The sequence below is a fragment of the Lynx canadensis genome, chromosome B3 (genome assembly GCF_007474595.2).
Source record: "Lynx canadensis isolate LIC74 chromosome B3, mLynCan4.pri.v2, whole genome shotgun sequence".
In the NCBI taxonomy this organism is placed as follows: domain Eukaryota; kingdom Metazoa; phylum Chordata; class Mammalia; order Carnivora; family Felidae; genus Lynx; species Lynx canadensis.
In genome coordinates this window covers 84334132-84358340 of record NC_044308.2, presented here as the reverse complement: position 1 = coordinate 84358340, position 24209 = coordinate 84334132, and the positions used below count along the sequence as shown (strand labels likewise).

At 38.3% G+C, this 24209-nt stretch overlaps 1 protein-coding gene across 2 annotated transcripts; it reads right to left on the bottom strand.

The window, feature by feature from the left end:
- Nucleotides 1-337: 337 nt before the first annotated feature.
- Nucleotides 338-23976, bottom strand: FAM177A1 (family with sequence similarity 177 member A1). 2 transcript variants are annotated; one of them, XM_030318941.1, is made up of 6 exons: nucleotides 23897-23976; nucleotides 23679-23799; nucleotides 18052-18225; nucleotides 6444-6510; nucleotides 5281-5378; nucleotides 338-2623 (listed from the first exon to the last, which is right to left on the bottom strand). In XM_030318941.1, exons 2-6 carry the CDS (start codon nucleotides 23769-23771, stop codon nucleotides 2417-2419), a joined length of 639 nt encoding a protein of 212 aa, XP_030174801.1. In that variant the 5' UTR covers nucleotides 23772-23799; nucleotides 23897-23976; the 3' UTR covers nucleotides 338-2416. The 2 variants fall into 2 exon arrangements, with proteins under 2 accessions (XP_030174801.1, XP_030174800.1); XM_030318940.1 differs by lacking the exon at nucleotides 23897-23976 and having other exon boundaries at nucleotides 23679-23869.
- Nucleotides 23977-24209: the final 233 nt, after the last annotated feature.

Genomic DNA, 24209 nt, shown 5'->3' with positions numbered 1-24209 from the left:
AATTCTGGTTCCACTTAGCTCAAGTAAGGCAAGTGTGATTTGGTAAAGGTAGGAGTCCACTTTAAACCTATATCATCTTCAGAAATGAAGTTTTCATGGGATATTTCTGACATTAGACATTAAGAATTTGCATACTTGAGGGATAATTTGTTTATATGTGGTCACTTAACCTTGAGTCTTCTAAAGCATTAAGTGTATCAGAGATTATAAACTTACCCATTCATTAGAAGAGAGCCATTTCATTTCTGGGTTAGAAGTCTTTGGATGTGATGTTTCTTTTTAGGATGTTTCAATAAAAAGTATTCAAGTTAATATTTCAACTAAAAACACTATTGTATTTTTTAAAATCTGTCTAGCTTTATTTAACCAGTACCAGGGTTACACTGTACAAAACTCCATTTCGTTAAGGATTTTGTTAGAGAAATTAACTCAGTGTAAAGATTCTCAATTATACTGTTCTGTGTTTAATTTGTTTATGAGAAGAAAGATTAGAAGAGGGCAAAATATCATGAACTATGATCCAAAGGAAATAGTAATTATAAAAAGAGTTGAAAAGGAAGGAAAAGTGAAAGAGGCTTAAAAATAAGACAAAACCATTTAATGCATTTCTGGGAAATTTTATAGTTTGCATAAGTAAAGTATAAAAATTTAAGGCACAGTGAATAACTATATAAACATTACAAACTGGCCACTGTTGGACAAGTAGAGAAAGTGAAATTTAAGAAACAAAACCTTCATAATTCATCTTCCTTCTACTACAATCAGAAGAGTTTCTAGGTAAACTTTCAGATCTAGTGCCTTTCAAGAGAGAAGATTCAGATCATCTTTAGATATGCATGCCTTCACTGGATAAACCAATAAATATCTGAGTTAGAGGTCCTATCTCAAATGAAGTTTAAAACAAATTGGAGGAGGTCAGGTTAACATGTTTTAGCGTTACTGGTAAACTAAAATTTATGGTGACATTAATTACATAATCTGAAGATTAATCCTTTAAGTACTAAATTAAAGAGTTTACACCCATGACCAAAAAATTACCATCATATACCATGAAGTACCATACCACAAATCCTTGTAACTGAAGATTCCAGATGAAAAATTATCTTTCCTAAATCCTTCAAATTTTAGTTGAAGAACTTAATGGCCAAATGTTCGTGTTCACTGATAAAAGATTTCCTTAACAGGCCTACTGTACCCTATGTTAGAGTTTCTCTGAAGCCATATTTTATATAAAAATATTTAAGACTGAAAGCTTAATGCTGTTTTGAACAACCATTAATCTCTGAAAGCTTTAAGTTTGTGAAAAAGCTTTTAAGAGCAGCGTTTCTGAAATACTCCACACATTCTTCCTTACCCACATTTAGTTATAAATCAGTCATACATACAGATATCTGTAAGACTATGAGCACATACTTAGGAATATTTTCAAAATCAGTTTCATATTACACTTTTGTAAGTTTTGCCAATAGCACAGTGGACTCTAGAGAGATGACCATACCTGGGTTAAGTAAATTGTCCACTTTACTGTTGTTACTTTGAAAAGGTAATAACCAGTCACCACTATGCTACCATGGCACCTTATACAATATTCAACAGTGAGCCCCGGAAGGGTTAAGTCTTCATCTGTCCCTTACTCCACCCACCTCACTGCAACGACTTATCCCATAGGAAGCATTCAGGGTCCACTGAGTGACAAAACCAGGATGCCATGTGGATAACCACTAGGTGTTACCACTTGAATACAAACACGTTAATAAATTCATCCCGTAACTAGTGTTTTTAACATAATTTTCAAAGCTAGTTATTTGAGTACTGAAAAAGAGAAGGATTAAGTAGTAACCTGCATTAAAAAAAGTAAACCCATCTTAAAATTGGTGTTATCATCTTTTCATAAAATATTCTCAAGGAAAGAAAAATCAAAGTGCTTTTGTCTTGTTCCTTTTATTACACACGGTAAACCATCCTTAGTATGAAATTAATGGTTAGATGTATAAATGTAAGACAACATGAGAAAATCTATGGGGGAAAGTCCTCATTTTAATCTGAGACCAGGAAGATCAGCTCCAATTAGTCTTCATCAGTAATTTAACTATTTTTTTTCTTACAAACACAAATAACAGACACGTTTGATAATTTAACTCTTAATTGGCAATTACGGCTCTAGAATGTCCTTATATTTCTAAAGAATATTTTAAAACCAAAGCACTAATTTGACATACAGTAAAAGCATAATATAAATGCCCAAATTTCAGATTTGGCTTTTGCTAGATAGAGCCTAAGAATAAAGAAACATTTCTCCCTTTCCAGATAATAATTTAAAATATAAATAATTGTATTAAGTCCCACTGAATAAAGAATGTGAAAGTTCCTGGTATTATAAAAACCCTAGAGTTTGAAGTTTGATAGTCATTTCATTCTACGGTGGGACAGAGACTGGATTTTGTTTGTTTTCCATAACTACTTCACAGTCTGCCTCCATTTCAAAATTGAGATTCACAAATGAACTGGATGCCCCTGTTTCTGGTTGATCCGTCTGGACAATGGAATCAGCTTGCAGTTTACTCTGCTGGTACTGTCTTTCTGCTTCTTCAGACATCCTGTTTTCTTCTTCTTCTTCTTCTTCCTAAAAAGAGGAAATATCAAGAATTGTTGAAATATAAATGCCCAGAAGAAATATTTGTTCCCCTGCTTTCAACTACTTGTGCCTTTGTTTTTCTTAAACTAAAACATTAGTGTCATGTCCAATTCAGTTTCGTCAAATTAAGACAAGACTTACCTCCCTGTCCCCTGTTCCCAAACTGAAATGGAAACTATTATATGACATTTTAAAGAAAGTGATGTTATTTTTTTTTTTTTAATTTTTTTTTTTTCAACGTTTATTTTTATTTTTGGGACAGAGAGAGACAGAGCATGAACGGGGGAGGGGCAGAGAGAGAGGGAGACACAGAATCGGAAACAGGCTCCAGGCTCTGAGCCATCAGCCCAGAGCCCGACGCGGGGCTCGAACTCACGGACCGCGAGATCATGACCTGGCTGAAGTCAGACGCTTAACCAACTGCGCCACCCAGGCGCCCCGAAAGTGATGTTATTTTTAAAACATGGTACAGCACTGCTTCCCTTAGATGGGACCTGAATTAACTTTGACAAAGGCTATATCTTTTCAGATTCTAATCTAAATTAACAAATTGCTAGAGGCGCCTGGGTGGTTCAGCCAGCTGAAGAAGTGTCTGACTTCAGCTGAGGTCAGGTCTCATGGTTCATGAGTTCGAGCCCTGCATCAGGCTCTGTGCTGACAGCTCAGAGCCTGCAGCCTGCTTCAGATTCTGTGTGTGTGTGTCTCTCTCTGCCCCTCCCCCACTCATGCTCTAACTCTCTCAAGAATAAACATTAAAAAAATTTTTTTAATTGCTAAATACTGTATCACTTCAATTATAGGATATCAGCCTATTCAGTGGAATAGGGTGGTCTATTCACTAAATGGTATAACATGGTTAATGCTTCTGTAAGCAGCTTGTATACAGATAAGGCAGTCACTGCCCTCAAGAAGTTTACAATCTAGGAGGGAAGTTAAGACATGTAAAAAGAGTACTAAGACAGAAAGGAATAAGCACTATAGAGATTTAGACAGTAAGTAATTTCTAGTTCCAGAACTACTAAATTCATGGAAGAAGTGGCAATTGTATCAGTCAACACAATATGGGTAGTAAGTACAGAATAAGTAACCTGTCAAGATCACTCTAGAGCTTGCTTGAGAGAAAACAAGAAAAAGAGAACACTTAGGACTCTTTAATAGTCCAGATGAGGTAATGAGGCTGTAAACAAGGCTGGTAGTGTTAAAAACACTCATGTGTTCATAAAACATTTTTGTTTTTTTTGTTTTTTTGTTTTTTTTTTTTTAATTTTTTTAACATTTATTTATTTTTGAGACAGAGAGAGACAGAGCATGAACGGGGGAGGGGCAGAGAGAGAGGGAGACACAGAATCCGAAGCAGGCTCCAGGCTCTGAGCCATCAGCCCAGAGCCCGACGCGGGGCTCGAACTCACGGACCGCGAGATCGTGACCTGAGCCGAAGTCGGACGCTCAACCGACTGAGCCACCCAGGCGCCCCAGTTCATAAAACATTTTTGAAACCATATAACAAATATAAAGTAAGCTGCCTTAGGCACTCTCCCGTTGCACTCTGCTCCAGTGACAAAGTACTATTCTTGCCACTTCTCCAGATACATGACTTCTCTTCATGCCTCTACATTCTAGCTTTAGCTGAGCTGCCCTCCCCATTTGCTTGAAGGAAAATAATAAAAGATTCCAATATTTATCCCATGCTCATCTATATACATTGGGTGCTTTTTCTAAGCATTTTACATATTAACTCATTTAATCTGTAGAGCAACCCTGAACATGGATGCCACACTTCTGATTATTAAGATGAAGAAACTGAGGCTTACATGGGGCACCTGGGTGGCTCAGTCAGTTAAGTGCCTGACTTTGGCTCAAGTTGTGATCTCCCAGTTCACGAGTTCGAGCTTGCACTGGGCTCTGTGCTGACAGCTCAGAGCCTGGAACCTGCCTCGGATTCTGTGTTTCCTTCTCTCTGCCCCTCCCCCCAACTCACACTCTGTTTTCCTCTCTCAAAACATCAATAAACATTTTTAAAAATTAAAAAAAAAAAGAAACTGAGGCTTTACAGACGTTAAGCATCTTGCTCAAGGTTACTAAGTTAGAAGTGGCAGAGTCAAAACTCGAATTCAGACCCTTTGGTTCTTCAGCCCATGCTCTTGAGAGCTAAACTTTTCTCATTCCTTAAGGCTCAACCCATTTTACCCCCACCCTAAGACCTCACTACATTTGCAGACAAAATTGCTTCACCTCTTTGTGCCTTAACAACTGGCACTTACACATTTCTAATACTTGTAATTTTCTGTGCACCTAACCCTCCACATCTATATATCCTAAGTATAGAGACTAAGTCTTCTTTGCTCATCTTAAAATTGCAAAAATAATCCAAAGAGAGATGTATGAAGATTAAATAACACCTCACATAACACCTAGCACAATGAAATCTAGCTTAGTTTCACACCAAGATCCTAGAGAAATTTCAGTATTAAAAAATACATAAATTAAAAATATCTAAGTTGATAAATTAATAACACTAGAATGAAATGCCTATCCTAAGGGAGCTCTCTTTTGGGCAGCTAAGGACGATATATATGCTCATTACACAACCCATGAAGTCCACAGTAAACCGAACTGAATGAAAAAAATGTAAAAAGGAGACACACCTCCTTCTTCATCCGGTAATACTCATCAATGGCATATTGGTATTTCGGGGTGCTGATGCCCAAAACAGATGCAATCTTCTCTCCAAGAAAGTCACATACTAAGGATACAAAAGTTAGATGACTTACACAATTCCATAAACTTTTCTTAAGTATTTTCTATGTGCAAGACACTGTAAAAATACAAAAGTTACAGTCTCTGCCCTCAGGGAGATTGTGAACACTTAATACATCTCTTCTGTGTATCTTCCTTGATTTCCCCAAGAGGCAGTAGTGGCTCCTTCTGTTCCTAACAACACTCTCCTTATACCTCTAATTATAACCCATATCACCATGTATTATAATTATCTATTATGTGTCTATTTTTTAAAGAAAAACATATACTCTTAGAGAGTTGGGACACCATTAGGCTGTAGGAGAGGAAGGGCTTGTTCTCTAACACTCACTGAGTGCCTGCCACATGCCAGGCACTGTGAAAGGTTAGACTCAGAAGGGCTGATGAAGCACATCCAAAATGTAATCCAGGTCTGAATGTAAAGCTCATGTTCTTTTCATTACACCACACTGTGTAGGTATATTAAGTGCTCAGTAAACGTTTCTTGTATGAATTACTGTTCAAAATTAGCTCTAGTAAAAAGCAGAAAATGACAGAAGCTATGAGGGAGTTAAAACTGGAAACAGAGGAAAGCTTTATGATTTAAAACCTATGTTTAAAGTTAGCATGATTAAGTCATAATGTGATAATTCATTTCCTTCAAATATGACTTAGTTACAGCTCAACTTAAGATATGAAATATTAATGAAATTAAAATATAAATGAATTGTAACTACAGGCTCTAGAATAAGCAGACAGAATGACAACAGTATCAGTAGGAAATCATGTAACAAAATAGCAAAATAGCTGCTGACAGAACTAAGTTTCAAAAACACAAAAATTAATATAAAATAAATTAATAAAGCCATTTTTCAGTTCTTTTAAAAAAAAAAACACCACAACCAGAAGCTGAAGATTAGATTAACATCTTCTAATGCTAGCTAGCTGCTGAAAGTAAAGTAATTACCTCCCTATTGTTTCTCCTTCACTTTGGAAACACCCCATTTGGCAAAGCTCCTGTTTTTGGAGCATATTATAATAGTTATACAATACTCAAACAGAAAAGTAGTACCTGAAAGGGTTGATGTGGCAGCTCGAAGCATGTAAAACCATAAGTAGGGGCCCCAGGTAAGTTTTGTCTGCAACAAGAAGCCAGGTTAGCAACATTCATACCTAAACTCATTCTGTATATTTAGGCCAGAATGAAGTAATCAAATACTTGGTTGGCACATAAAACATTCTTTAAATAGTACTATAGACTACAATCCAACTAAAAATTTAGAAGTTTTATAGACAGAATTCTACAAAGACATTTTATATTTGCCCATTTAACTACCACCACCTTAAACCCATGGAATAACCAAAAAAGGCAGCAGCCCCTAAAAATGGAGTTGGTAAGTCATAGTCTTGATTATTTATGAATTGACAATCTATAGCCTTTCTCCTGTCTTGCTGTTTTTTGTCTTTATTATTGATAAGCACAGTATCAGAGAGATGATGCAATAAATAGAAAGGGACCTTAAGAAATCATACAGTACATGGGAATGCAAACTGGTGAAGCCACTCTGGAAAACAGTATGGAGGTTCCTCAAAAAACTAAAAACAGAACTACTGCTATGACTGAGCAATTGCACTACTAGGTATTTATCCAAGGGATACAGGTGTGCTGTTTTGAAGGGGCACATGCACCCCAATTTTTACAGCAGCACTATCAACAACAGCCAAAGTATGGAAAGAGCCCGAATGTCCATCGATGGATGAATGGATAAAGAAGATGTGATATACACATATACAATGGAGTATTATTTGGCAATGAAAAAGAATGAAATCTTGCCATTTGCAACCACCTGGTTGGAACTGGAGGATATTATGCTAAGCGAAATTAGTCAGTACGAGAAAGACAAATATCATATGGCTTCACTCATATGAGGACTTTAAGATACAAAACAGATGAACATAAGGGAAGGGAAGCAAAAATAATATAAAAACAGAAAGGGGGACAAAACATAAGAGATGCTTAAATATGGAGAACAAACAGAGGGTTGCTGGAGGGGTTGTGGGAGGGGGGATGGGCTAAATGGGGAAGGGGCATTAAGGAATCTACTCCTGAAATCACTGTTGCACTATATACTAACTAACTTGGATGTAAATTTAAAAACAAATTAATTCAAAAAAATTTTTTAAATCATACAGTACAACATACTTTATGATACAGTAGGCAAATTAAGATTCAGATAAATGAAGCAGAATAAGTAAGGGTATATCAAATGAACTTTCAATGGTGGGAAAATAAATGACCAATAAGCAACAAGATGAGTTTTTCTGTTTCTTTAAAGGTTATAAAGGGACTAGACCATATAGCCCAAGACAAGCTGACTGTATATTTACAGGACCAATGGTAGAATGCAATCTACATTGTACAATTCCATTGTTAATCTTGATGCTGCACTTCCCACAGAATACTTCTGTGAAGCTTGCCACACAGATGACAGTTTGCCTCTGTGGATGAAATCAGTAATATAAGCATGCTTCACTATACCAATATTTTTGTTTACCAAAAGGAAGTAGAGAACAATCAATCAAATAACAATTATTATTATTATTTTAATACTGTTTCCAGGAAGGAGAAAAAAGATAACATTCTTAGCTAAGATATGTTCATGATTATAAGGGTATTAAAACAGCAAACACAAGAATATCTGTAACTGGGTAGACGAACTAAAGAGAAAAGGGGGAAACATATAACACAATCTTCTCATGAAAAGTAGGTAAGCGAATTTCTGTTAACAGGATTCTTGGAAAGACACTGAAGTGAGTTAGCTCCTCCACTTCTATTTACACAAGAATGAGTGTCCAAGCAAATACATTCAACTAAGAAAATACTGTATATTTATGATTTCCTCAATCAAATCTAATATATGTATATCTTCTACATTCAGAGCAGGAAGCATCTCTCTTATTTGAGGATAAGGGTTATTTTAGGGACTCTGTTTAAGATGCTCTCATCTTAATGTTTACCTTTTTTTTTTTTAATGCTTATTTTTGAGAGAGAGAGAGATAAAGAGAGAGCAAGTGGGGAAGGGCAGAGAGAGGAAGACACAGAATCCGAAGCAGGCTCCAGGCTCTGAGCTGTCAGCACAGAGCCCGATGCAGGGCTTGAACTCAGAGATGGCGAGATCACGACCTGAGCCGAAGTCAGACGCTCAGCCGACTGCGCCACCCAGGCCCCCCTTCATGTTTTACCTTACAGTGCTTCCAGCAAATGGGACAGTGCAGTAATCTAGGGAATGGAACCAGTTTCTATAACACATTATAATGATAGGGCCAAGAAACTACTTAGAAAGGGTTTAAGCAGACTTTTGAAGGAAAGCATATATTTCTAAGTGGACCAATTTTCCTGGGGTTGTTTCTAAAGAGAACAATTGCTAATAACCATGTGGTGACTACCAAAAAGTCAAACCTGCTCCAGAGCTGAGGAACTGGATAAGGATCCCCGAATAACGTCTATCATCACACACAATTATACAGAATGAACGTATAGGGTTCTTTGTTTAGACACTGACCTCACTGAATCAAAAGGACAGATGACTCAAGAGCCTACAATGGAACCTTGCCACTACTGCCAGCATCGCTACCGCCACCACCATCCCAGTAATAAGAAAAATGGACTAGATCTTGGTCTTCAAGACTTCCAGTTTATGATACAAACTCAAGCTGATTCATTTTTTCTACAAAAATTTAAGTATCAATCTCTTCCTGAATAAAGTATCCATCTCTTCCTTAATAGAGAACTACTAAGACTTGCTATCTTTTTGGTTTTTAAACTTATTTTTATTATTTTTTAAATGCTTTATTTGTTTTTTATTCTCAAATTAGTTAACATTCAGTGTAGTCTTGGTTCAGTAGAATCCAGTGATTCACCACTTACATATATCACCCAGTACTCATCCCAATAAGTGCCTTCTTTAATGCCCGTCACCCATTTTCCCCACCCCCATCAACCCTCAGTTTGTTCTCTGTATTAGGAGTCTCTTATGGTTTGCCTCCCTCTCTGTTTATACCTTATTTTTCCTTCCCTTGCCCTATGTTCATCTGTTAAGATTCTCAAATTCCACATATGAGTGAAATCATGTGATGTCTTTCTCTGACTTATTTCACTTAGCTTAATACCCTCCAGTTCCAACCACATTGTTGCAAATGGCAAGATTTCATTCTTTTTCATCACTGAGTGGTATTCCATTGTATATATATACCACGTCTTCTTTATCCATTCATCAGTTAACGGACATTTGGGCTTTTTCCATAATTTGGCTATTTGTTGATAGTGCTGCTATAAACATTGGGGTTCATGTAGCCTTTTGAATCAGCATTTTTGTATCCTTTGGATAAATATCTAGTAGTGCAACTGCTGGGTTGTAGGGTAATTCTATTTTTAACTTTTTGAGGAACCTCCATACTGTTTTCCACAGAGGCTGTACCAGTTTGCATTCCCACCAATAGTGCAAGAGGGTTCCCCTTTCTCCACATCCTCACCAACATCTGTTGTTTCCTGAATTGTTATTTTTAGCCACTCCAACAGGTGTGAGGTGATATCTCATTGTGGTTTTGATTTGTATTTCCCTGGTATGAGCAATGTTGAGCATCTTTTCATGTGTCTGTTAGCCATCCGGATATCTCCTTTGGAAAAGTGTCTATTCATGTCTTCTGCCCATTTCTTCAGTGGATTATTTGTTCTTTGGGTGTTGAGTTCGATAAATTCTTTATAGATTTTGGATACGAACCCTTTATCTGATATGTCATTTGCAAATATCTTCTTCCATTCTGTCAGTTGCCTTTTAGTTTTTGATTGTTTCCTTTGCAGTGCAGAAGTTTTTTGGGTTTTTTTTAGATTTTTTTTTAGTGTTTTATTCATTTTCTGAGAGAGAAAGAGAGAGCGAGCGAGCAGGGGAGGGGCAGAGGGAGACACAGAATCCAAAACAGGCTCCACAGCCCAGAGCCTGATGTGGGGCTCGAACTCACAAACCATAAGATCATTACCTGAGCTGTAGTCAGACGTTTAACTGACTGAGCCACCCAGGCACCCCAGTTGTGCAAAAGCTTTTATCTTGATGAGGTCCCAATAGTTCATTTTTGCTTTTATTTCCCTTGCCTCCTCCAGAGGCATGTCAAGTAAGACATTGCTGTGGCCGAGGTCAAAGCATTGCTTCCTGTTTTCTCCTGTAGGATTTTGATGGTTTCCTGTCTCACAATTAGGTCTTTCATCCATTTTGAATTTACTTTTGTGTATGGTGTAAAAGTGGTCCACATTCATTCTGCTGCATGTTGCTGTCCAGTTCTCCTAGCACCATTTACTAAAGAGACTGTCTTCTTTCCACTGGATACTCTTTCCTGCTTTGTTGAAGATTCATTGGCCATATATCTGTGGGTCCATTCTGGGTTTCCTATTCTATTTCATTGATTTATATGTCTGTTGTGCCAGTACCGTACTGTCTTGAAGATTACAGCTTTGTAATACAGGTTAAAGTCTCGGATTTGATGCCTTCAGCTTTGGTTTTCTTTTTCAACATTACTTTGGCTATTGGGAGTCTTTTGTGGTTCCATACAAATTTTAGGACTGAACAACTTATTTTTAGATTACAAAAGTAATGCTTATTTACTGTATAATACTTAGAAAATGGGGCAAAATATAAAGAACATCTAAGCCACCCATTTTTCCACTACCTGTAAATAATTATCATTAATATTTTAGTATATTTTCTCAGTCTTTTCCTAAGTGTGTATGTTTTTTACAACACTGTCATACTTTCTCTATCCTGCTGTTTTTCCCATTTACAATATTGGTATTTACCCAAAAGAACTGAAATCTGGACCTTGAAGAGTTACTTCCACTCCCATCTTCACTATAGCATTATTCACAACAGCTAAGATGGAGAAACACCTAAATGTCCACTGACAAATGAATGGATAAATAAATTGTGGTGTATACATATAATTGAAAAATTCACCGTAAAAAAGAAGGGAATCTTATCATATACAACAACCTAGATGAACCTGAGGACATTATGCTAATAAAATAAGCCAGTCTCAGAAGGACAAATATTGCATGATAGGCCATCAATCAGCATTTCTGATCCTGCCCACAAGCCACCTATTACTGAGACTAAGTTCCAGGTAAATGCAGTTGACAGGCAGGGGATTCCTTCTGTCAGCCCCCATTCATGGAATGGAGGCTACACCATGGGCATGGTGCCACTAAGAATATTGGGGCACTGATATGCCCAGTTCATGAGGCAGTGAAAAAAAACAAAAAAGATCTAAGGCTCCCCACCTCCACCAAGCAGTCAGCTCTTAAAGTAGGTGTGTCACTCAGAAATGCACCACTGTCCCTACCACCAACTTCAGAGCTCTGGTTAAGAGATTTTGCCCAGGAGAATAAGCCATAAAACAGATAGTTCCTAATCTTTTCCCAAAGGAACTGACTTCATTTGCAACAGAGCTGGAAAAGTTCAAGCCCAAAGGGTGCTCTCAAAATCAGTAGAGATTATGGTGAAAGGTAATTGAGAGGAAGTTCTTAGAGTCTATAAAGATGCAGGCTAAACTATAGGCCAGCTAGTTTTTTTTTTTTTAATGTTTTTAAATGTTTTATTTATTCTTGAGAGAGAGACAGAACATGAATGGGGGAGGGGCACAGCGAGAGAGGGAGACACAGAATCCGAAGCAGACTCCAGGCTCTGAGCTGTCAGCACAGAGCCCGACACGGGGTTTGAACTCATGAGCTGTGAGATCATGACCTAAGCCGAAGTCAGACGCTCAACCGACTGAGCCACCCAGGCGCCCCCCCCCCCCCCGCTTTTTTTTTTTTTTTTTAGGCCAGCTAGTTTGTAGCAGAGAACAGGACATGGGGAGGAGACAGACTTCACTAAAATAATCCAACAGTCACTAAACAGAACAAAACAAAAACACAAGCAAATAATAAGACTGGGTGGGAGGGAGGAGAGGGAGAAGGCAAGGGGCACTACCCAGAGTTGTTGCAATATGTTATCTAAAATGTACAATTTCCAACAAAAAACTAAGAGTCATGCAAAGAAACAGAGAAGTATACTCTGTACACAGGAAGAAAAGCAGGCAACAGAAACTACCCATGAGTGACTAGATGTTGGATTTAACAGAAAAAACATCAAAGTAACGGAAAACATAATTAAAGAAATAAAGGAAGGAATAACAATGTTGCATCAAAAAGACAAAATCAGGGGTGCCTGGGTGGCTTGGTCGGTTAAGCGTCCGACTTCGGCTCAGGTCATGATCTCACGGTCCGTGAGTTCGAGCCCCGCGTTGGGCTCTGTGCTGACAGCTCAGAGCCTGGAGCCTGTTTCAGATTCTGTGTCTCCCTCTCTCTCTGCCCCTCCCCTGTTCATGCTCTGTCTCCCTCTGTCTCAAAAATAAATAAGTGTTAAAAAAAAAATTTTTTTTTTAGAAAGACAAAATCAATAAAGAAATGAAAATTATTAATGAGAACCAGATAGAAATTCTGTAGTTGAAAAGTGTAATAACTAAAATGAAAAATTCAGAAGAGGGACTCAACAAAAACTGACAGAAATGAAGGGAATAGACAACTCAACAATAACAGCTGGAGACAACACCGCATTTTGAATAATGAATAGGACAATCAGGCAGATCAACAAGGAAATTGAAGACTTGAAAAACACTATGAACCAACCAGACCTAACATATCTATAGAACACACCACCTAACAACAGAATATACATTTTTCTCAAGTATGTACAGAACATTCTCCACGACAGACCACATGCTGATATCCATAAAACAAACTTCCATAGATTTAAAAGGAGAGAAAGAATACAAGGTATGTTCTCCAACCACATGGGGGTGAAATTAGAAATCAAGAAAGAAAAAAAAATGTGAAAATTTAAGAAACATGGGGTAAATAGGGACGCCTAGGTGACTCAGTGGGTTAAGCAACTGGCTCTTGATTTCAGCTCAGGTCATGACCTCATGGTCAGTGGATTCGAGCTCCGCAATCAGCTAATGGCACAGAGCATGCTTCAGATTCTCCGCCTCCCTCTCTCCCTCTAACCCTCCTGCACGCTTTCTCTCTCTCTCTCTCTGTCTCCCCCCTCTCAAAAATAAATAAACTTAAAAAAAAAAAGTAGTTAAAAAAAAATATGTGGGAAATAAAACACATATTCTTAAAAAACCAATAGGTCAAAGAGAAAATACTTTGAGATGAATGAAAATGAAGATGTAACACACAAAATTTATGAGATGTAATTAAAACAGTTCTAAAAGGGAATTTCAGGGCGCCTGGGTGGTTTAGTCAGTTGGATGACCAACTCTTGATTTTGGCTCAGGTCATGATCCCAGGGTCATGGGATTGAGCCCCGTGTCAGGCTCCAGGCTGAGCATGGAGCCTACTTGAGATTCTGTCTCTCTCTCCCTCTGCCCTTCTCCCCTGCTCACACATTCTCTCCAAAATAATTTTTTTTAGAAGGGGAAGTTCATAGCTAATTAAGAAAGAAGATAACCTAACCTTTCACCTCAAGACACTGGAAAAAGTAGGGCAAACTAGACCTACAGCAAGCAGATGGAAGGAAATAATAAAGACCAGAGTGAAAACTAATGAAATGGAGAAAAAAAATAAAAGAGAAAATCAATGAAACCAAATGCTTATTCTTGGAAAAGATCAACAAAATTGATTAATCTTTTGCTAGACTGACCAAGAAAAAGGAAGACCCAAATTACTAGAATCAGAAATGAAAAAACAGAAAAAACTATAAAGGAATACTGTGAACAACTGCATAACAACAAATTAGATAACTTACCTATGAGAAATAAACAGAACTGCCACAATGGACTTAAAAAGAAAGAAGACAATTTTGTAATAATAATAAAAAAAACTATACACAGGGTGCCCGGGTGGCTTAGTCGGTTAAGCGTCCAACTCTTAATTTTGGTTCAGGTCATGACTCCACAGTTCATGGGATCAAGCCCCAAGTCATCCTCTGCAGTCAGTGGAGCTGCTTGGAATTCCCTCCCCCTCCTCTCTGCCACTCTCCCACTTGCACTCTTTCCCTCTCTCAAAATAAATAAACTTTAAAAAAAAAAAACAAAAAAACAAACAAAAAAAAAACAGACACAATGAAAAGCCTAGGCAGCTTCACAGGCAAAGTCTACCAAACATTTAAATAAGAATTAATACCAACTCTGGGGGCACCTGGGTGGCTCAGTCAGTTAAGCATCAGACTCGATTTCGGTTCAGGTCATGATCTCACAGTTCATGAGATCAAGCCCCACATCAGGTTCTGCACTGACAGCACAGAGTCTGCTTGGGATTCTCTCTCTCCCTCTCTCCCTGTCCCTTCCCTGCTTTCTCTCAAAATAAATAAATAAACTTAAAAAAATAAAAGAATACCAATTCTTACAAACTCTTCCCCCCACTCCCCCTCCAAAAAACCAGGAGTGGCAACAGTTCCCAACTCATTTTAGGAGGCCAGTATTACTCTGGTACTAAAACCAGACAAAGACCTTACAAGAAAATTACTGTATTTTCTATGAATATGGGTGCAAAAATTCACAGTAATTACCAGCAAACCAAATCAGGAACATATAAAAATAATTATATACAATGATCAAGTGGGTTTTATCCTAAGAATGTAAGGCTTGTTTAGCATCCAAAAAATCAATTAATGTCACTATACCAATAAAGAACAAAAATCTCAAAACCATCCCAATTGATGCAGAAAAAGCATTTTACAAAATTCAAGGCTGCATCATGATTAAAAAAAAAAAAAAAGCCTAAGAATAGAGGGAGGTTCTTCAAACTGATAAAGGGAATCCACAGAACCCTCATCATATTTAACAGTAAAAGATGGAACAGTTTTGCGCAAGATTTAGAACAAGATGAGAATGGCCACTTCTCAGCACTTCTATTCAACATTGTAATGCAGGTTCTAGCTAGGGTAATTAGGCAAGAACATCAAATAAAAAGCATCCAGATTGGAAGAGAAGAAAACTGTAAGAAAACAATTCCACTTACAGTAGCATCAAAAAAAAAAAAAAAAAACTTAGAAATAAATTTAAGAATGAAGTATAAAACTTATACTCTGAAAATTACAAAACAGTATAGAAAAAAATTAAGGGACATCTAAACAAGTTAAAGATTCATGAATCAAAAGTCTTAAGACATCAATGCTCTAAAATTTATCTACAGATTCAACATAATCCCTAGCTAACTTCTTTGCAGAAACTGACAAGCTGATTCTAAAACTCATATGGAATTGAAAGGGGCCCAGAATAGTCAAAACAATCTTGGGAGAAAAAGGACAAAGTAGAAAGTCTCAATGCCTTCAACTTCAAAATTTGCTATAAGGCAACAGTAACCCAGACAGTGTGGTACTGGCACAAGGAAAGACATATAACATATATCAGTGGAGGAGAACTGAGGGTCTAGAAATAAAACCACATTCTATGATCAAATTTGACAAGAATACTAAGATCATACAATGAGAAAAGAATGAGAAAAATGGAAAACCACATGCAAAATAATGAAGTTAGACCCTTACCTCAAACAATATACAAAAATTAACTCAAAATAGATCAAAGACCTGGGGCACCTCAGTGGCTCAGTTGATTAAGTGTCCAACTCTTGATCTTGGCTCAGGTCATAATCTCATGGTTTGCTTTGTCAGTTCGAGCTCCATGCTGACAGCACGGAACCTGCTTGAGATCCTCTCTCCGTCTCTCTGCCCCTTCCCTGTTTGTGCACTTTCTCTCAAAAATAAATAAAACATTTAAATAAATAAATAAATAAATAAATAAATAAATAAATAAATGCCAGGTCACTGTAACTTTATATCAGTGAATTGTATGCCAAGTAAACTGTATTTCAATAAAGCTTTTATTTCCTTTTTTTAATTTTTTTTTTTTAGAGAGAGAGAGAGCAAGGGTTGAGGGGCAGAGGGAGAGAAAGTGAGAGAGAGAGAGAGAGAGGGAGGGAGGGAGGGAGAGAATCTTAAGCAGGCTCCACGCTCAGTGTGGAGGCCAATGTGGGGCTTGATCCCATGACCACAGGATTATGATCTGAGCTGAAATCAAGAGCTGGACACTCAACTGACTGTGCCACACAGGCACACTTCAATAAAGCTTTTTTAAAAAAGAGTTAATCTTTAGGAAAGTAGTAAGAATGCATTCGTTTCTACGCAATGCTTTTATTATCAGTTTCTTTGTAAGTAGAGAGAAACTTTTGAGATAATGACTTTTAAGGGGAACCTGGACAGCTCAGTCAGCTAAGTGACCAACTCTTGATTTCAGCTCAGGTCATTATCTCACAGTCTGTGAGCCCCACGTCGGGCACCATGCTGACAGCATGGAACCTGTGTTAGATTCTCTCTCCCCTTCCCTCTGCTCCTTACCCACTCATGCTCTCTCTCTCTCAAAATAAACATAAAAATTAAATTAAATTAAATTAAATTCATACATATATACACAAATGTATATAAATAAGAATCACTTCAAATTAATTTAAAAGAAAAACACTTATTCCAACAATTCTCCCAGTGCATGAAACACCTCTGCAATGTTTTCCATGCATTTGGAAATGCCATCAGAGTATACTGCACAGTCCTTTGAATATATTCTATAGTAGAGACTCTGGATCTGATGTTTTTTTAATAACCAAAATTTATGAAGAGTGGAATCTAATAAAAAACTAGTAATAACATTTTTAAAATAGAATACAAATTAATAATTCTCTATCCTGTTATCCTAGTTTATTTTCTTTATAGCAATTTTCAGTCTAATAATTATAGTATGTATTTATTACCTGTCTGCCCACTAGCATGTAATAGAAATTTATGTACCCATTGCTGTATCACCAGTGCCTGAAAGAGAACCCATTAGAAAGTCAGTAAATATTGATCAACTAAACACTCAAAAACCTACTTAGAAGGACAACACTCCTTTTTAAGAATGTACAGCTAGTCCTATAATTTTATAGTACATCATGTATAATTTAGAAATTCTTAAATTTAGCTGATAAGGCACATAATATTAAGAACTATTCACTCCCATGTTCTTTTCTTTTTAATTTTTTTTAATGTTTATTTATTTTTGAGAGAGAGAGAGAGAGCATAAGCTGGAAAGGGGCAGAAAGAGAGGAAGACACAGAATCCAAAGCAGGCTCCAGACGCTGAGCTGTCAGCATAGCGCCTGCCATAGGCTTGAACCCACGAACCATGAGATGATGACCTGAGCCGAAGTCGGATGCTTAACCAACTGAGCCACCCAGGCATCCCTGTACACTCCCATCTTCTACTCAAACTTTGAGGCAATATAAAAAGAACTGACAAATCCTAAGTTTTAGGTGGAAACTATTATAGTCCTTAATTCAAAGGGACTGGAATTCAAACACTCTTCAGTAAGATAACTCTTAAAGAAACCTAGCTACACTGACAAAGAATTCTGACACTCAAATGATTTCACACTACTGAAATGCAGGAAATATTTCCATCTATATTTGTAAAAATACTATTTTATACCAAAATCATAATGTATAATTTGATAATCAATATATAGTTAATTTAAACCTCAAAAGGCCCCTTCATTCAATGTTTAAGGGGAAACAAATCAATTTTAAAAACCACTGACAGAAGTATCAAGCTTACCGGGTCAACAGTAGGCAAAACGTCTTTCTTCTCCAGGCCATCAACTTCATCTTCATCTGTGCTGTATTCTTCCATTGTTTCACCACTCACAAAGTGGATGACTCTCCTCGGGACTTTCTTCTTTTTTCCTATGACTCCGAGTTCTACATTTTCAAAGCCTCTTTCACTATTCATCTAATGTCAATAATAAGATAATGAGTTTCAAGTGAGGTTAATCTTTCAAATGGCGAAAAGATTCTTAGTTGCTGTATTGTAGGGAATTAAGAAACATAAACCAATCCTTAAATGTTTTTTTAAAAGAGGTCACATACACACAAGAGTGTCAGCATAAATGTGGAGTTTAATGAATAATAATGCAAACACATGCACACTCACTACTGAGGGTAAAAAACAGAACTTAACCAATAAACGTTCTTGAAGTCAACAGCTAAGAAATCAAGCACTGCACTTCAAGTCATAGCAATTCCAATGCTATATAATATGTGAAGATACTCTGGACTTCACTCATTTAAAGAATAATGCTATTTATGGATTAATGTACAATATCAAAGGAAAATCATATAGATGCACATATACATACAGTAGAGACATAAAATAAAATAACAGTTCATGGCAGAGAATTCTACATCCCTGGATTTGGGCTTAGCTATGTGTGGGCAAAACAAAACTAGTATAACTTAACTCTGCATCTCTCCTTTACCCAAAAGTTCCTAATTAAAATGCTTTTTAACGCCAACTGGTACCAAAAGTGAGCAAAACTATATAGGGAAGGGTAGACCCTGGGTTGAAAGCATCCCCCATGAAGACATTCAAACCGAAAAAAAATTTTAAACTGTGCAGTCCAAATGAAACTCATTTGTAAATCAAATCTGGAAAACAGGCCATAAGTGTTCTATCTCTAAATTTCCATATTTCTTAGTCAGTAATGTATAGATGACAACAGTTTTCCTGATAGTAAAAGGATTTTACAAATTTCAGTATAACAGTATGTATGGAATTCTAATTACACTCAAATCTCATTCCTAGGGAAATACTAATTTTACTTCACATATATAGCCATGTTCCAAACTCAGAGTAAATGCACATTGTGGGAGAGGACAAGGTTTTTCACTGTCACCTTGCCTCAAGTTTAAACTCCTAAGAAAGGCTTTATTTCATCTCCTTGCTAGAATATTTCAAAAAGGCCAGTGCAATTGTGAAGAAAAATCTGGCAAGTGGTTACTCCTAGGGACAGGTACTAAATACTAGAATAGTCCAGAGTTCAAAAATTTCGTCCTCTATAAGGAGTCTTACACTTGTATATATGACCAAACAATTTAAAACCATGAATGTTGTTCAACCAACAGGAAAATTCTTTGAACTGCAGTTGCAGAGATGGGATTATACTGATAAAAATAGTGGACTAGAACTGCCCAGTTATACAAATATAAGTAACTTTACTTTTGCATTATTTCCTCTAATCCTCTAAGTTCCTTCTTCGAAAAAATATATGGCCTCTCTGTTCTTCACTTCCCAAAGGTAAGTTTAGTCATTAGCCAGGATTTGAATCCAGCTATAACCAACTCAAAGAACACATACATTGCTCCAAGACACACGAAGACATCACTGACAGCATCTACGACTCCTGTACAGTGAACTGAGATCATGAAAATCTTGAGACCAGGGGCTAACTTTGGATTAACCTGAAAAAACAAAAGCCACAATTCTCCCTACCCTGTCTTGAAGGTTCAAACAAATGCTGGCCCTTAATAAAGAAAGACCAGCCCATTTATTATGTCCACAAACAAAATGAACAACAAATGGTCCACCAGGTTTACCTGGTCCCTAGGCACACTGAGCCATTCCTACTCAATTTCATTTTTCCCCTTGAAATAAGATTTGGTTTATAGGTGTTCTGATGTCAATATTTCCTTCTGAACCATTACTCAGCTCTGCGGATCCCTTCACAAGCAAGGGAAAGTCAGAGGAGTTGGGTTATATCTCCAGTCATCACACTATCTGGATGGATCTGATGCCAAAGTAACAGTCCCTGTCGGTAGACAGAGCTGAGACCTTTCACAGCACATCACCATGTCCCGTTCCACCCCCATGAGAGCAGAAGCAGCTTCTCACAGCTCCCTCTGGTAATTTCTCATCGGCTTAATTTTTCCTTTCTTAGATAAAGGCAAAGGAGAAGGCATATCTCTCATTGGCTCAACTACTTTACCTTCCTTCCTTGGACAACTTGAATACATCAAAACATTCTGGCTGGTTCATAACAATTAGTATAAACTTAGCTACTATCTCCATTAGCTGTGACTCATGGCAATATTCCTTCCAAAAGATTTTTTAAAACCTGCAAAGGTGAAGGCTGAAACATGATTCATATTTTTCATTCCAACACTGAGGTTAAGTTTAAACAAAACTTTGAGTAATATTCTCTACACACAATATAGAATTAAAAATGGCATTTTATTTGCTCTAGTAACATTTCATATAAAGATTTTTATTAAAGAGACTTTTATCTAATGGCTTCCTTTTAAAAATTTAATATTAATTTTTGATACAGTAAAACCCAAGTTTTAGGTTTATCTTCTTAAACAGGAATAAGCAAACCTTTTCTGTAAAGGTCAGATGGTAAATATTTTAGGTTCTGCAGGCCATATAGCTTCTATCACAGCTACTCAACTCTGTGAAAGCAGCCATGGACAATACATAATAAATGGGTACAGCTGTGTTCCAAAAAAAGTTTATATAGTGGCTAGTGGGAATCTGGCCCATAGGCTATAGTTTGGTCAACCCATCATCTTAAGGAACGAGAGTGGCAAGTAAAAAAACCTGTGAAAGACAGTTTATGACATGTGATTCCAACCTCTAGGGAAAAAGAAAGGGGGAACAGTGAAGGGAGGCATTGATGAGTAAAACCAACCAGAAAATGAAAATAGTCTGGTGCAAAATTCCCAACAATTATAAATGAAAGTGATTCTCTGAATTTTGCAAATGTTTCTTTTTTACTGATAAACAATAAACCTCTTAGTAAGAAAAATTTCACTGTCCATAATACAAATTCCATTTTAACAAATTCCAAAGATCCGAAAAGAGGTTCCTAACATCAGGAAATTAATAGATGCATTGTCAATTCACATTTTATAGTTAACCAGACTAGACTGTAAATTAACTTATCTAGTTCCTCGGGGCCTGATTTTAACGGCAATTTTCTTTTTACACAGTCTCATAGCACCAAGAACTTCTTTAAAACATGTACTGCACATCATGGAATTTATTCTGTGTCACCGTCCCCAACTAGGTAGCAACATGGAAGTAGGCAGAGTGTGTATCCTTCACTAGATAGTTCCTAGCACATCATAAGTTCTTGGTATCAGAGGTGCTACATAAATGAATGTGTAGCACTAAAATTTTCACTCCTTTAATAATATTGAGGCTCAGATTTTGGTTAAAAGTCTAGTCAAAGAACCTGCCTGATAGGATATCACAACAGGTACTGAATGGCCGGATTTGAGGTGAAATTCTAAACACAAAGCCAAGCTCCTATTTCTTACTCCTTTCCCTACACTGCATTTAGAATTTCTCAGTTCAGACAACTGATCAAGGACAGGAGGCTCTCCTTCCACCCAAGTCCCCACTTGGGCCTCTTTGCTCTAAATATGCTCAAAGGCATAGATCTGGGGTTCCCAGAGATGTTTCTGTTTCAGGAATGTGAATGAGACAGCAAAAAAGGGAAAGTCAGAACACCATTTGCATAGTATGAACCTATTTATGTTTAATGCAGAAGAGACTATGTATGTATAGGAAATCTCAGAATGATCACAACAGAAACTTACTTTTGGTGAAAGTGAATGTGAGATACTGGTGATGGGGGTATTCTTATGACTTCCTACTTTTTGTTCAACAGCCTCCTTTACTGTTTAGATATTTATTATGTTTCAACCAGGAATCTGAAAATAATATAATATCACTAAACCAAAAAACAAAGAGCCTCTCTTCAAACAATATTTAGCTGATAAATCAATACAGGTATGTTTACTTTGCTATTAGAGTGATTCAAAGCTTGAAGCAGTGATGAAAACAATGATAACAACAGAAGGAAAAACCAAATGAAAATATATCGAACACTACAGACTTAAAGGTCCAGTTCACATGTACCTGTCAGCAACAGGTCTCTACTGAAAATGAAAAGAGGCTCCCTAATCAATTAGTGTTGCCCCTGAATTCCTTCTTGCTGATGACTTTTCTCCTTCTCAAGTAGGAGAAAAACAAGAAATTCCATATAAAAACTAGTATGGAGAAAAGTTTTTGTTCATGCAAACTACATTCTATACTACAAGAAGCTACACTCGCATTCACGCACTATTCCCTAGGAAACTGTAGTTTGGGGGAAATGTCTTACTAACATTCAGGTGGTGGTTAGTCTCAAAACTGAAGCTACCCAAAAAGCTTCATTTCCACTGAAGGTGGAAAGATTTCTACATAGGAGCAACTCGAGGTTCTTAATGGCCCACACTGTACTAATAAGCTAGTTTCAGGTGAAACAATTTCTTCATTAGTTTTACTTGGCCAAAGTTCCTAAACTATTACTTTTTTTTTTTTTAATAAAGGAACACTTTATTATTTTTCTTAAAGTAGTCTCCACACCCAAAGTGGGGCTTGAACTCACCATCTTGAGATGGAGTTGGATGCTCCACCAGCTGAGCCAGTTAGGCTCCCCTAAACTACTACTTTAAACTATCAAACTGAAAACAAAACAAACCTCCAGACCTTACCTCTCTAAACTTCTGCTGTCCAACACAGTAACCACTAGCCACATGTGGCTAATGCTCCCTTAAAATGAGGATAGCCCAAACTTAGATGTGCAGTAGGTCTAAAACACACGCAGGATTCCTAAGCCTTGTACCAAAAAGAACGTAAAATATCTCATTGTTAACTTTCACATTAATTACATATTTAAGTTTTTTGTTAAATTAGGTTAATAAAATATTAATAATATATAATTAAAAATTAAAATTTCTTTTTACTTTTTAAGTAATGGCTACTAGAAAATGTGGCTCCCATTATGCTTCTATTGGGCAGCTCCGAGCCTTAGTTACCCCGCGAGTGAAATGGGGATAACGCCCACATCATGCAGAAGTTATCAGGATTAAGTGAAAGAAAGCCTGTAAACGCTCAGCACATAGTTGCTATTAGCTAACCAAAGGGCACAAACAAGACAACTCAGGCGCTTGCACAAGGAGAGTCAGGGAAGTGTCTGAAGCCGCCGTCACCTGGCTTCCAGCTACTCTAAGGACAGCCTTTCGGAGCCACGCCTTCGTTCCTCGCTCGCAGACCCCAAGCTGGAATAGCACCCCCGGGAGCCCCCCACAGTCCGCAGAGCTGCCAGCGGAAAGGGTTGGTGAGGGACGCCCTGCTGTGGCGAGGCGTTCGCCCCTTGCCCCAAGCCGGTGCCTTTGGGCAGAGGCGAGGATACCGTGAGGACGAACCCCGAAACGCACCTCCGGCGGGCGGCCTGCTGGGAGGAACACAACACCGCGCAGGCCAAAGAGGGCAGCCGGCGGACGAGGGCTGTCTCCTCTCAGCTAGTCTCTCCTAGCCCCAGCCTCCGTGCCGCCACCTCCCTCGCCGGCCCCACCTACCTGCCGAGTCGATTCCCTGAACGTCGCGGCGGCCGCAGCTCCAGAGGCTCCTACTGCTTCTCCCTCCGCACGGCTCAGAGGCTCCGGGTCCATCGCTGTCACCGCTACAGGGCTGCTGGCGCTGGCAAGATAGAACGTAATGGCCGATAAGCCCATTTCCATTCTCCGCCTCCCCACCCAGGCGCGGACCGAGCCGGCCGTCACGAACTGGCACTCACCGGCAGCGCCCACCTCGCGCCGCGCCCGGCCACGCCAAGGCAGGAGGAGTGGGGCTGCCTTGATGGGTGGGACCTGCCTGAGGGGCGGGGCCGGACGGCGCCTCGCCCCCCACTCCGGCTTGGCAGACCGCGGCCTGGGCGACTCAGCGACCAGCTCGCGTGGGGCGGAGCGAGGAGGGCCGCCAGCAGCACCGCTTCCGGCCCAGCCCATGTCCGCAGCTCTCGGAGCCGCCGCCTGGCACCACCGGTGACGTCATGCCTCGTACCTGCACCTGGAGCTTGGCCTTGGGGATCCCGGGGCAGCCATGCAGCA